The following is a 14,117-nucleotide window of genomic DNA, read 5'->3' as shown; positions in this document are numbered from 1 at the left end:
ACACTGACTAGTCTCCAAGGTTTGGCGCACACAACATGGAAATTAGCAGGCAGGATGTGCTTTGTGGGGTTCCCAGGCTCTGCATGGATGCAGTTAAGATAAGCCATAAGGGTCAGATCCTATTACAGTCCAAATGCAATTCAGTTCCACCCTTCCCCTGACCTTGAAAAATTCTACCCATGTAACATGCAGTCATTAGGCCTTAACATCAAGTAACAAAAAGACACTGAGGAGGAGGAGAAGAACCTACCCATCTTTTCCATAAACAGGTTTTCAGGGACTTGTGTAGGGTGAAATAGGATGGCATTTAGGCAACCAGGTCCACTGAGGTGCTTAAGTGGAAAAGAATCTGGCCAAAGCATTTTCTTGAATTGGACCCAAGGAGAAGGAGTGAAAATAAATATAGTTAAAACCATACCACAATACCTGAATGGTTAACAGGCCTCAGGGTGGCAGAGACAGACAATGCATTCAGCTTCCACTGAAACCAAACAGCTTGCCATTTGTCATATGTCTTTTTTTGGTGGAGAGGTTGTTTTGGTTTGTTATTTTAAAAACATGGGTCACCACCCCCAAATTCCTACCCTGATCCAGGTGACAAAAGTCCAGAAAGTCCAGGGGTCTTGAGAACCTGGGTTTGGTGTTCACGTCTCATCAAAATAGGTTTTCAGGGAAGGAGCAGCCCAAAAAGCCATGCCCAGAACCAAAAACGAGAAATGCATTTCTCATGGCATTCATTTACTGCACCCCATCCTGAGAGTGGATCTCTCAGTAGCTGCTGGGGGCAGCCCAAACAATTAAACAAATAAAATGAAAATGAAACAACATCCTTACACTATCTACTTAGTAAGTCAGCACAATATTAAAAATCATAGATGTCATTGCAAACCAACAAGCTTATATCTAACTAATGGATCTCTAAAATTGTTTTTATATTAATTCTCTTATTTTCATTTCAGTCTCTTATATTTTATTGTGGACACAATCAAATAAGCATCATGATCCATTGAGCAGTCTAGGAATTAGAACTCTTGGATTTTTTATTCAGTTGTGCACTGACTGAAGTGTGGGAGATATTGAGTAGGTCACTTGATTCCACTATGTCTCAATTTCCCCATCTGGGAAAGAGGAATGATGAGGCTTACCTATACTTATAAAGCACTTTGAGATCAATGGATGATGGGTGCTATATACCATAAGGATATTTCCTATCAATCCATCATGATTATTGATAAATTAACTGCTACTCCTTAGGAATATTACAAATATATTTTAAATAGAAAAGGTGTAATAATAATTACTATTAAAAAGCACAGCTTTAATATACCACTTTTCTTCAGTAGATCTCAAAACAATGATGAAAACATACTTGATGCAGAATGCATTGCAATTGAAAGCTTATCTAACTTTATTTCAACCATCCAGTTGGTCCGATAAAAATGTATCAGCCTAAAAAAATCATTGCTCCCCCCCTCTTAATAAAGGAGGTCAATATTGTCAGTCCCCTTTGCCAAAAGGGAAAAGTGAAGCACAAAGAGGTGATATGTTTTGTCAAAGATCTACCAATATGGCAGTGAAAACAGATCCCAGGTTTCCTAAGCCCCAGTCCAGTACTGTATCCACTATTCCACACATCACCCCTATAAGCATCAATTCATGATGAATTTATATGAACATACTGCTATTTGAGTTGACCACTGTGTGTGTGTTATTAATGCACACATATATAACTTTTTCCAGTTTTTAGATGGCACTTTAAAAATGTATTTGGCATCACTGTTAAACTTCTTGTGTTCTGATGAAATACATACTTTTACATACCCCAATAATGTGGTTTTAATTGGAAAGACAGTCATTTCTTGGATTCTAAGTGCTTGAGTTTTGTAGGCCATGTGATAGATAAATAGTCAGTCATCATTTTGCAACCTTAACTCTTTTTTACATGAAGGGGTTTGGTTTCTTCTTAAGTATACACCTGGGTATGGCACTTGGGGAGTGGGGGGTACCTCTTTTATGCAAGTAAATGAAGGCAGAATTTAAAATATTTTAAATAAATAGAATGAACAAGTTTGCTATTAAGACCTTGATTTGGGAAAGCACATAAACACACATTTAGCTTTTAAATGCACATATTTTGGTTTTGCAACACAAAAGAGAATGTTTTACCATAGGTGGTGGAAGGGGTGTGTGCTAACTGGGCTCAGCCCCCACAAAGGCAGGGTAGCAGGTAGGGCTGTAGGGCAGCCCAGCCACAGGCTACTGCAGCAGGGTGGGGAGGGATGGGCACACTGAGATACCCTACGCACTTGCAGCCAGGATCGCAGCTGGCCCAGCTGCAGGCAGGTAAGTTTTTTTCAATCTTTGTGACTGCCTGGGCTTGGGGCGGAGGGGGACAGATTGAGACCCCCACAGTGCAGGAGAGAGTGGGGTAGGGATAGGACAAATTATTTGCCCCTGCCCCACTCCCTCTTGCACTGTGGAGATTGTCCCATGATCCAGCCTGGCTGGGGCCCATTCATGGTGAACGGGGCCCTGGTTGAGCTGGGTCATGGGACAATTGGAGCCCAATGACTCATCCAGAGCCAGTGTGGTGCTGTAGAGCCAAAGGGGAGGGGGCACATGGCCCCCCCAATCTTGGCATGGGGCAAGGGCAGGCCACAGCTGCAAGGTGGGCTCAGCCTCTGCTCCCTGCCTGTGCATCTCTCTGCCACCGCTGCTTTGAAAACGGCATGGCGTGGCACCATGCCATGTCCCTCACAGCCCAGCCCAGCATGACTTTCCCTCACCCCCCCGCCCCAATTTTTTTTTCTCCCTCTGCCTATGCATTTCACCCTAACTATACTTTTCTGTGAAAGGCCCTTTTTCATCAAAAAATAATAGTGAGACAAAATATCAACCAGCTCCACTTAATTCCAAACATGTATGAACAGAGAAAGAAGCACTTTCCTTCCCTCTAGAGCTACAAACAAGAGCAAAATAAGAGAAAAATGCTGAAAACAAAATGTAACATGAGTCCCCAACAAAATTTTCAAAGAAACAGAGTAGAATAAAAGCAGACGGGCTTATGTGGGAAAGAGAAACATAAGGAGGAAATGCCAAAAAAAAATGGATAATGAGTTACCTACCGGTGATTGTGTCGGTGATAGTTGTATTCTTCCCCCATCCTACAGCCAATCACCAGCATTGTCTCTTCCTGCCAGGAAGCAAGGAGGCAAAAAAGGCTGTCATTTAACGAAAATATAGTATCCAGCCATTTACTTTACCTGCCTCTTCCATGAGAACTACCCAAAAATTCAGGGAAGAAACTTGTTCTCCACAGTCCACACTACTCAGGTGGGCTAAGTGGTGGAAGATCTTGCACTTTCCCTAAAGATTCAAATACCGATCATTGCCAAAGGCAGAGTTTGGTCAGCTCAAATGCAGCAAATGTTATGATCCTAGGCTCCAGAGATACAACGGAAGGTTAAATTGGAAAAGGGGGAAGAGGATGTCTACGACAAGCCCAATGCACAGTAAATTATTCTTTCTTTGTCATACATCTTTACACTTACCCTTCCTCCCCATCCTACAACCAAGCAGCACTGAGAGCAGCATTGGCCAGTGGGACAGGAACAAGATGAGGTCTGCTTTCAGTGCCAGCCTGAAGAACTCTGCATTATCTATATGCAGCTAAAGCCATCTAGCCTACTAGACTTTTCCATACCAACCTCAGTGCAACATCTATGCTCTGTGGATATCCAAGGTATCCAAGGCCTTTTCCTCAAAAATAACTTAGAGTCAAGATAAAACTCATGGGACAGACTCTTTCCACATAAAACTGATCTGGTATTTTGAAGAGAGAGGTCATGAAAACTCCTGTAAGACACTCAGAGAAAATGCTTTAAGTCTTCTGTGTTTGTCACTCCCTACCCACCCTCTCACTACCACTTGCAGAGGCTATGGCAACTGAAAAGACCATCAAGTCAGAAATGAGTGGTAAAGAAAAATCTCCTAATGTTTCAAAACGGTTGTTCCATCAACAATAGAATAACCAAGTATAGGTTTCACTGAAGGCTCAGATCCTTTTATGCTATCCGCATCATCTGAGCATTGCTGTGTGCTCCAAAACACCCAGTGCTCTGCACTGTTGCTGGCTGAGAATGCCAAAACTTGAACTTTTACAGTTTTAATTCAGAATCCTTTCTGAACCAAAGTCAAGTGGTAGAGACATCTAGCTTAGATCTCATCTCTGTCTCAAGAAGTTTGACAGCACATTTAGACTTTAAAAAAAATCCTCAAGGGCTCTCTTCTTAGTACCAGGCACCGAATACTTCTTGCTTCTAGACACTTCTTGCTTCTTGCAACATACTATTCCCATGGGAAATCCTGCCTTAAACTGACTTTCTGCTACAGAATAAGAGATTTAGCCTTCTTGATTTAGCATGCGCAGCCTGACTTCCCAGGCCCAAAACTGAGCAAGCATGAAACAGAACAGATAAAAATTTGTTCTGCATATCTGAAGAATCAAATGTTCTAGCATTCTGTTTAATGGAGTACTATTCCCATTCTCTTACAAGAGGGTCAAAGAGCTGCTGCTAAACTGTCCAACTCAGGACAAAGAGGCACTCAGCATAGGCTGTCATCTCTAATGATGCTAGTTCCTAGTGTTCAGAACCCAGAGTTGGAAATCTTTCCCCAAAGGAAAATGCACAGGAACTAATGTCAAGTCCTTATGACAAAGGAGGCAATAATGAAAGAGGTCTGTAGCATCTCCAGCCTGGAGAGGGATGCTTTGTTCATCTGCAGATCTCAATGCATTTTGTGAAGGAGGCAGCCATCATTATCCCTTTTTATTACCACAGACAGTCACTGAGACCCACATAAGTGAAGTGACTTACTCTAAGGTACACAGGGAGCATCTACATGAGACAACACAAGAGCAGTAGACTAATTCTAGTGGGAAAAACCTGTGATTAATGTGCAGGAGAATTAGTCTACTGCACAGCAGTATCATCTAAGACGCGTGTGCTGGTGTTACTGCGTAGTAGTGCTGGTTACTGTGCATTTAGTTAGTACCTCTTAGTACAGGTACTAAACTAAATGCATAGTAACCACTGCACTTTAATGCATGTGTAGACATGTCCACAGAAGACTAAAAGTGCCCTCCCCCTCTGCTTTTACATAAGAGACAAGAATGATATTTTTAATTGGAACCTGCATCTTCTACTCCTGCCTCCTCCATGAGATTCTTGGCCGCTTCCAGGAACAGGGGGTTGACTCAGCGACCCCTCTTTGGATCTGTACCAGAGTAGATAGAGTGCCAAAGAAAGGAGGTTGGAGGAAAGCTGTCATGTCCCTAAAGGAAACTTCTGTACGCATCATGTTCCTTAGGTTGTGGTAGATAAGACTCTTCTAAATTTCTTCCATCATTACTATTCATCTTCCCTCTTCTTTCCTTTTCTATTCTCAAGAATGAGCCACAGAAGGGAGTGTTGTCTTTGGCCTAGTTCCTGCAGCTCAAGAAAGCAAACAAGGCTGTTAGAAAGGAGGAAGTGCTTGGTTGTGCCTACATACCTTGGGTGGGAATGAGTTTGCCTCCTTACATCCTTCAGGTGGACACATACAGCTCTCAGTGCTGACTACTTGTAAGATGGGGAGCCCAAGACATATGACAAAGAGATACAGAAACAAAAAGAATGGAAACCCCAATGCACAAAAGGCAGGAGGTGGACATAGATACAGGAAAGAAACAAAAGAAGCTAGGGAGACAGATGTACCCCTGGCAATGGCAGGATAGTGATGACAGACATAGGTGAAAAAAAGTAGCGATACAGAGAAATAAACAAGGAAGAAACCTTGTCAGTAACCTTCAGAAGGCCTCCGCTGATCAGTGGTAAGACATGAATCACTCTCAAAAGCAGTCATTTTGGCTGACGACTCAGGGCTGACTGCCTTCCATCAAGGAGGTCTTGCTTTAAGCAAGGGTTTGGACTAGATGACCTCCTGAGGTCCCTTCAAACCCTAATTTTCTGTGATTCTAAGGAGGTGATTTAGAACAAGCCGTCTTGCTTCCTCACTCACTGGAGGACCCCGCTAGCTCTGTGGTACGTGCCCAGTTCACTGCCAGCCCTGCCACATCCCTCCTCTCATCTTTCATGTCTTCCACTGTTCTAACGTTACTCTGAAAAATACTTTAGCAATATGTGCTGTGGCATTTCACACCCCAGAGGACCAAAGCTTTGCCCCATTTTATCAAAGCATGTAGACTCTTTTCCCAGTATAGAAAAAGGTGGTTTTGGTCCACCTGCTAGCATGGGTTTACCCCAAACCTGAGCAGTTCATTACCCCACAGGCCGGTAACTGGAATCATCCTCTCTCCATTTCAACAATATTTGTAGGGAATCATTTCCACTAACACAGTTTTCCCCATTGTCCTTAACCTTATAGAGCTGCACAAGCTTTGGCAGCGAGTGTGTGAGCTCTCAGGAAGGACTGGGTGAACAAGTCTGGTAGCAGTAGGGTGACAAAGTGGACATGGAACAGACCAATAGACCATTATCACCATCTGGAACCTGCTTCCCTTAAAACTCAGTAGCACAGCTCCCTTTGGGCTTTTGTGTCAGCAGGAAACAATAATGTAAGTAGAATCAGAATAATTTTGTGTGGGACAGAAGTAAGTTAGGTCTGAAACTAAGGATGGTCTTGAGCAGTAATGATGCCTTTTTGATGTATCCAGAATGCCTGTTGGTTGTCCATAAAACAAAGCAATTTTAATGGCCAGTTTTACCACCAAAATGCTAAAACCAAAGCAAACTTACAGTACAGAACAGTGGTTATAAAGAGACTATCAAATTAGAAACTATGTTGCTGGTCTGCACCTTTATTACATCCAGTTTGCAAGCAATGGCATGCCCATTTTCGTTTACACAAAGGTCTGCAAAAACAAATCAAACCAGCGCAGAGCAATCACTGTTTCATGACAAAACAAAGTGCCTTTAGGCCTGAATACACAAAGTAACTTGTATAGGGTTCAGATACTCTGAAAAGAAGCAAAAAGAGAAATCTATGTCTCAGAAGATTCAGTAAGATTCAACAAAGACTAGGTAATCAGTTCCAAAAAAGACTATCTACTGAGCAGCTAAAAACAGACTGCTAGGTATCTACAGGTGCAAATATTTTAATAAATATTAGTCACTGAATGATTTCAAATAAGCAAGTTAATAAAAACAGGAACCTGTTCAAAGGCAACTCTTGGACAGAAAAATGGATGAACATCATCCCCTAAAATTTTCACAATATAACATTTAATCTGTTCAAAATATAAGAAACCTTTGGCTACAAGCAAATTCACAGCTGTCACTATGGGTTGTTAGAAACTTCTAACAATGGAGTAGAGTGAGCGTGACAAATGCACGGGTCTGTACCTCCCTGACCAATGGGATATTCCTTGTCATTGGTAGGTCTACAGGGCTTGTAACATATACTAGACTAGGGGCGGGCAATTATTTCAGACAGAGAGCCGCTTACCAAGCTTTAGGGAGCTGTCAAGGGCTGCATGGGTAGCCCGGCCCTTGCCAGTTACCCCGCCCCTCAGTCACCATATTGGGACCAGAAGTCCTGCCTCCAACCCTTGACCTTTGCCACCAGAAGTCCTCCCCTTGCCCTGGAAATACTCCTTTTGGGAGGAAGGGTGCTGCAATCTTGAAACTGGAAAAAAACCCCAAATCATATACAAAAAAATAAAACATCTACTTTAACTTATTTTAATTTTATTCAAAAATATTCTTGTACTGATTGATGTGTTTATGAAGTATATCTACAGATGACTGCATAATAGCTCAAAATACAGTCCTAATGTACGTTGTGCATGGGAAGTAAGGGGGTGTATGTGGCAGGATGTAGCTGGGGAGTGTGTGTGTGGTGGGGTGGGGTGTGGGTATGGTGCGGGTGGGACGGGAGAGAAAGGGAGAGACGGGGCCAGGCTGCCGGCTCCACTGAATGCGGCTCTTGCAGACTGCATGAAAGCCTCACGCGATGCAGCCCGGCAGACCCTGCACCCAGGCTCCGCACTCCTGCCGCCATACCCTGGGTCCCTGCCAGTCCCAGGCCACCTGCATGGGCTCCATGCCCACCCACCACCACTGTTTCCCTGCTTTCCCTCCTGCACACTTGCCCACCACCATTGCTCCCTGCACTGCTCCCCACAGCCCCTGCTGTTCGCTGTGACCACAACCCCTGCCACTCCCTACTGCCGTGGTCACGGCTGCCATGGCCACAGCCCCCTCTGCTCCCCATGGCCCCCACTGCTCCTTGCTGCTGCGGCCACAGCCCCTCCTGCTCCCCATAGCCACAGCATCATCTCTCGCTGCTCGCCACAACCCCCACTGCTCCCCACTGCCATGGCCTCGGTCCCCACCACTCGCCACAGCTCCCGCAGTTCCCTGCTGCTGCATCCATGGCCTCTGTCCCTCCCCATGCTGCTGTGGCCCCTGCCACTCCCCACGGCTGCATCTCCTACTGCTCCCCATGGCTGCTGCCCCTGCTGCTCCCTATGCCATGTCCGTATCCCCCACTGCTCCCTGCAGCTCCTGCCACTCCATGCACCACTTCCTGCACCCCCATCACTCCCTGTGGCCTCCCTGCCACTGCCACTTCCCTCTGCCCACTGCTTCCTGCTCTGGCTCCAGCCCAGCCTGGCAAGCACCACAGGGCTCATGGCAAGCACCTAGGTGCTGGGCTGTTCACAGTGGTTTCCCCACGTCCCTCCATCCAATCTTATCTTACTTTCCACTCAGACGGAGGGAGGCAGGGAACAGCTCCAGGGCTGCGTGGTCAGAAGCTGCAGAGGCTTCCGGCTGGGGGTAGGAGAGGGGTGGGGGACTGGGGGCAGGGTGGAACCAGGCTGGCCTTGCTGCTCAGCCGCTGCATCCTTCCACAGGCTCCTCCTGGGTCCTGCTGGCTGCTGACTGCCTGTTACCTTGACAGACAGCCAGGGGCAGGTAAAAATTAATTTTCATAAATTTTTAGGGGTCCCGTGGGCCAGATAGAATGGCCTGGCAGGCCGGATGCAGCCCATGGGCCGTATTTTGCCCACCCCTGTACCAGACCATGGGTTTTTCCTGTTTTAGATTCAAGGGGCATTTGTACACATACTCTAGGAGAGGGGTGGAGCACTTTAAAGTGCCCAGAGCATCTCATGTATCAGTGTCCCCTCACTTAAAAATGGCAGTGGGGGCAATTTATCTAAAGCTTGTTGAACAAGCTTTAGATAAAGCTCCCCCACTGCCATTTTTAAATGTGGGGATGCTGATACACAAGACATTGGAGTCTCCTGGAGCACACTAATTACCATACTCCAACAGACTTGGTTAATAAAGTCTGCTCTGTCATGCTGTAATGCAGCCTCATGGCTTGTGTATAGATGCTCAAGAGCCCTCCTCAGAAAGCACCAGCTCTTAGTTTATACTCATTTCTGACTAGCGAAAAATACTAGAGCAATTCTTCTGTTGCTAAGAACTCAGAAAGCCCACAGCAGATCAGTATGGTTTTAACACTAGGGGTTCCTATTTGAAATGTCTTGGTTTATCTTGTGAATCACATTTGAGCACCTAACAATGCTAATATTGTACAACACCCTGCATCACCCCTGAAAGGATCTCAAGTCATCCCAAGGCACAATAGCGCCCTGGCTGAGCATCATTGCACTAGACAGAGAGATGATTTAATTATTAAACTTGCAGAGTTTCATTAACAGTTAACAGCTGAAAGCATATAGCTAATCAGAACTACTGGACACAAACAGGAGACTGTTGCATTAGGTGTATTTCTGCGATGCAGGATGGAAGGTAGCAACCCTTCTGATGGATTAAGCTAATGACACATCATTAATTCCATGTGAAGTGCTCCTGCTCTCTAGATCACACATTAAGCTCCAGCAATGCTGCTACTACTGCTTCTATAACAGCACCTTGCATATAGGCTGTGCCCTTTTTCCCGGTTACCATACTACAACCATTTGCATTATCCAGCTCTCTAATCATCCAATCCTCACATGGAGGGTGTTATCAGATTAGATGGCACAGTCGGCAGACATGGGATAACACTACCGTTTGTGGGTCTAGGATTCCTGTATTTAACTCTATGAAGTTAACTAACATGCCCTTTACCAAGGAAGCAGTTTGCTCATCTCAGCCAATGCAACTGAAAGGGACTCTTTGCTGCATTTTTTGTATTTCCAGTTGTCTTAATCATCCATCATTATTTCTTTCTTTTTTGCATCTCATGCATTGCTGAGCTCACGAGCCAGATTCAAATGCCAGTCATGTAAATGAGTAACTCTACTGAAGTCAATCCAAGGATGTTGGCTCAAAACCAGTGTGAGAAAAGGACCAAGCTCCTGTCTGCAGCCAAGAAAAATTCAGGCTTGCAGATGCCATGAGATGGTGCCAGGTGACAGAAGCCCCGCTTCAGTATTTCAGTGCAAAAGGCTGATTATTGGTTACACACCAACCCTTCCAGGGCTGAAGGAGAGAACAGATGAATCTTAAAAACTCTGTGTTGCCTTGGGACTGGGCAATGTTTGGTTCATCTGAAAAGACACTTCTACTGAAGGACAGACATCTTTTTCTGCCCTGACAGTGAAAGGTATTAATTTGACAGCTTTCATTGAAGGGTCACATGGGCGCACCAATACTGCTGGGGTTTAATGTATTAAATAAGTACAGCATGGCAATACCAACCTCCTCCAACCCCTGACTCATTCTGCTTACCAGTCTTCTTCAGTCCTACCCACAAGCAGTCACCTGGAGCAATGGAGAGGCTAATAATATTTCTGACTCTGGTCCATCCTTGGACTTTCTGCTGACGCTGCCAGTTCTATGGCAGTAGTTTCTGTGAGGAACACAGCTGTTCCCTCTGTGTTTTCATCTCATTTGTGCTGAGGTATACAAAATCTTTTTTAAGCCCTTTTGATTTCAGTGGTGTAAAAGGGCTTTAGCGTAACTGAGAACTGAGCTCTAAGTGTGTGTATGTTTATGTACATGTGTGTATTTGTGTTGTGACACACCCCCGCCCAGCTTACCCTGGCACCACAGCCCATATGGCTAGGCCACACTTGAAGTGGCTGACATCATGCGGCCAGAGGCAATGATCCAGGTTGGCACAGGGCCCAGATGCCACGTACTTAAAATGGACCTGGGAGCCAAGACAGGGGCAAAATGCATCCAAATGCTGGAGACAAAGCCAGACGCTCTCCCCACTGCCAGAAGAGGCCCCACACTCCCCCTGACAGCCAGTATGCCGGGGAAAGCAATACACACACGCCCTTCAATGGAGGAAACCAGGGAAAACTTGGCCACACTCCCAATTGCTGGCTGGAGGCTGGCTACACTGCTGGGGACCAAAAAGTCCAGATGAAGCCCGGAGAACTCACCTGCCCATGGAACAGGGAAGTCTCAGGGTGACGCCAGCCTGTCTGACACAATTGACAAGCAGCTCCACATAGATGTGAGCCCACTTACAGATGCAGACCAAGGACCACCCGGGAACCTGCAGGTCAGGTGGGGCTGGGAGAGAGCAGCCCAGTGGGGCTGTGGGCACCGGGGAAGGGGAAACCCTGGAGGAAAGGCCCATGGACCCCACCCACCCCGTCAGTATGGCCTTGATCCCAGAGCACACCAACAGAGGAATGGCTGAGCAACAGGCACCAAACAGCTGCAGCGTGGAGCACCCTAGTACTGTGGCACCCTGGGACTGTGGCATCCTGGGACTGTGGCATACCTGGCTCAGAAGAGCCTGCAGCAAGAAGCCAACACACCAGGAAAGCAACTGAGCCCCAAGGAGGAGTGAAAGGTACATTGGGCACTCAATCCCTCATGCTCAAGTCTGAGCTGCTCAGTGTGGGGGCAATGTTGCCCTGCCCACAAATAAGGCCAAGCTATTTAAGTCCTTTGTTGTGTTGTGATTTTCTGAGAGCACCAGGACCATGGCAAAACCCTGCAAAGTCCCTCCTCACCGAGCCACCATGTGGGCAAAGAAATCTACAATCATGCCAAAACACTATCTGGATCCATCATGACACCTGAGTGGAAAGGGGTGGGGTGTAGGGAATGAGGAGCTCCACAGAAGATGTGCCAAGGGAGTCGCCCCTGAAGGAACCACTGAGCAACACCTCCAGAGGAATACCGGGGAACAACAAGTCATGGCAGGAATATAGATTCAAGTGCAGCACAGCCCTAGGTGGCAGGGCACACCCATTGGCACATATGATGGGCATGGGCCTGTCACAGTGTATATGAAAGAAATTAATGAATGGGTGCCATGTCTGCATGTACTGGAAGTTGAATTACCATGTCTAACGTTTTGTGTCACTGATAATTTAATAGCATCATTAAATTGGGAAGAGTGGCACCTTCAAGAGCTTTTAACCACTTAAATTATTAAGAATGGGTGATCCCAACTCAATGATAAAGATGTGCAAGATCATCAAGGGCACTTTTCTGTACAGAAACCAGCAATCATGCCTTTGAGTGACCACCTCTTCTCTCTCTCAGTAAGTCCTGCCTTCCCCCTTTCTCATGACCAGCAGCAGTATGGCAGCACAGCCAACAAGAAAAGCACTGAAACACCATCATAATATGGTGGAACTACTGCCAATTTTTGCTTCAACAAAAGGCTGGCTCCAGGCCTTATTCTGCAGTCCCTAACATGTGCAGGGCTCCCTGCACCTTACATGCCTTCCAAGTAAGCCTTATTGGGCAAACGTCCAGTTTTGGGAAGAGTATGCAGAACAAAAACTTTGCCCCCTTGAATTACAGTCAGATAAATGCCTCCACCTGTGGGTTCTAAAGTATTTGGATTTTGGATTCACATCTTCAGTTCTGAATTCAAGGGCAAGCACTGCATTGCAAATCAGAGGTTGCAGATTCAAGAACTGTATTTAGCCTGGATTTACAGCCTTCAGGAATATGGAGTATGTCATATTCTCCCATACTTTTCCTGGTCACTAGCAATTCACTCTAAAATAATAATGATCATCTTTCTCCCTTTTGGTGATGTTTGCCCTGGCTAGGACTATGAGGGAAGAAAGCATTTAAAACAGACTGTACAGCAGCAGCCAGTAAACCAGCCCCTTGACTTGATCAAATACATTGCAAAAATTCATTAGCTGCAATCAGCAAGATGCAAAGAGCATCAGCAATATGCAAAGAGCAGCAAACCCACCATGACATAGCTCAGCTGCACAAAGAAGAATGTGGCAAACCAGCCCTTAGAAAAAGACAATTTCTGCTGTGTAGGAGCTGACAACTTCTGTGTCAGCATGTCTCATTTTAACAGAGTGAGCACTCAGAAAACGGGCACCTACACAGTACCTCAAAGTGTACCCAGGCTGGAGGTGGATTAGGGAGAAAGAGCCTTCCTCTGCCAAGCAGGGACCACCACTTCCTCTCCGATGGGGTCTCTGACTTTATCCTCTGCGTTGGCTGGATTCTCCTTTTTCCCCTCTTATCTTTCTCCAACACACACCTCCCAAGTGATGTACTGAATCTAAACCAGCTCCTCAAATGCAAGTGCCTCCAAAATCCACAGAAGAATTCAGGTTGGAATCACAGCTTGGGCCTTTTAGTTCAAATGCATAGAGCAATTTCCTCTCTTTTCTCAGGGTGTACTTCAGCACATTAAAAACACAGTAAAGACAAAACATCATAGTTATAACGTGTATAAGGCTGCCCACCTAGCATGCTAACGCTTTTTAAAACTAGGTCTCCCTATGCCTGATCAGTAGAGGATATTACTATTGTAGCCCATCTAAGAAGTCTTGGCTCAATAAGCTAAGCTGTGGCATCTCACGCTCTGAGAATTTCCAGTAATAGATGTGTCAGCCAGTACAACAGCCATTACAGAGATGAAGCCCAGGAGAAGACAGTTCTGCCTGGACATGTAGTGCCATGTCACTCTCAATGAGTGAGAGTAAACAGTTGGGACTGTTGAAAAATAGGCAGACTTTCCCCCCCAAGAAAAAATATACTTCGTCCTGGTGAATTTCTACATTGAATATCTCAAGGAGAAAAAGGCTTCTCCAATTAACCTCATCCCTCTTCTTGCCCCCCAAATATTTACCCTCAGCAGAAAGGAAAATT

General features: G+C 45.6%; 1 protein-coding gene across 4 annotated transcripts in view; it reads right to left on the bottom strand.

Moving 5' to 3' along the window:
* The window catches only part of LOC102560697 (syntaxin-binding protein 4), a 132,675-nt gene that overhangs the window by 74,284 nt on the left and 44,274 nt on the right, over positions 1-14,117 (bottom strand). For all 4 annotated transcript variants that reach the window (XM_059716273.1, XM_059716274.1, XM_059716272.1 and 1 more), the window contains exon 3: positions 3,126-3,193. In XM_059716273.1, the coding sequence (XP_059572256.1) occupies positions 3,126-3,184 (59 nt within the window). In that variant the 5' untranslated portion in view covers positions 3,185-3,193. The remainder of the gene's footprint in view (positions 1-3,125; positions 3,194-14,117) is intronic.

The sequence above is a fragment of the Alligator mississippiensis genome, chromosome 13 (assembly GCF_030867095.1).
Source record: "Alligator mississippiensis isolate rAllMis1 chromosome 13, rAllMis1, whole genome shotgun sequence".
In the NCBI taxonomy this organism is placed as follows: domain Eukaryota; kingdom Metazoa; phylum Chordata; order Crocodylia; family Alligatoridae; genus Alligator; species Alligator mississippiensis.
This window is presented reverse-complemented; position numbering and strand designations above follow the sequence as displayed.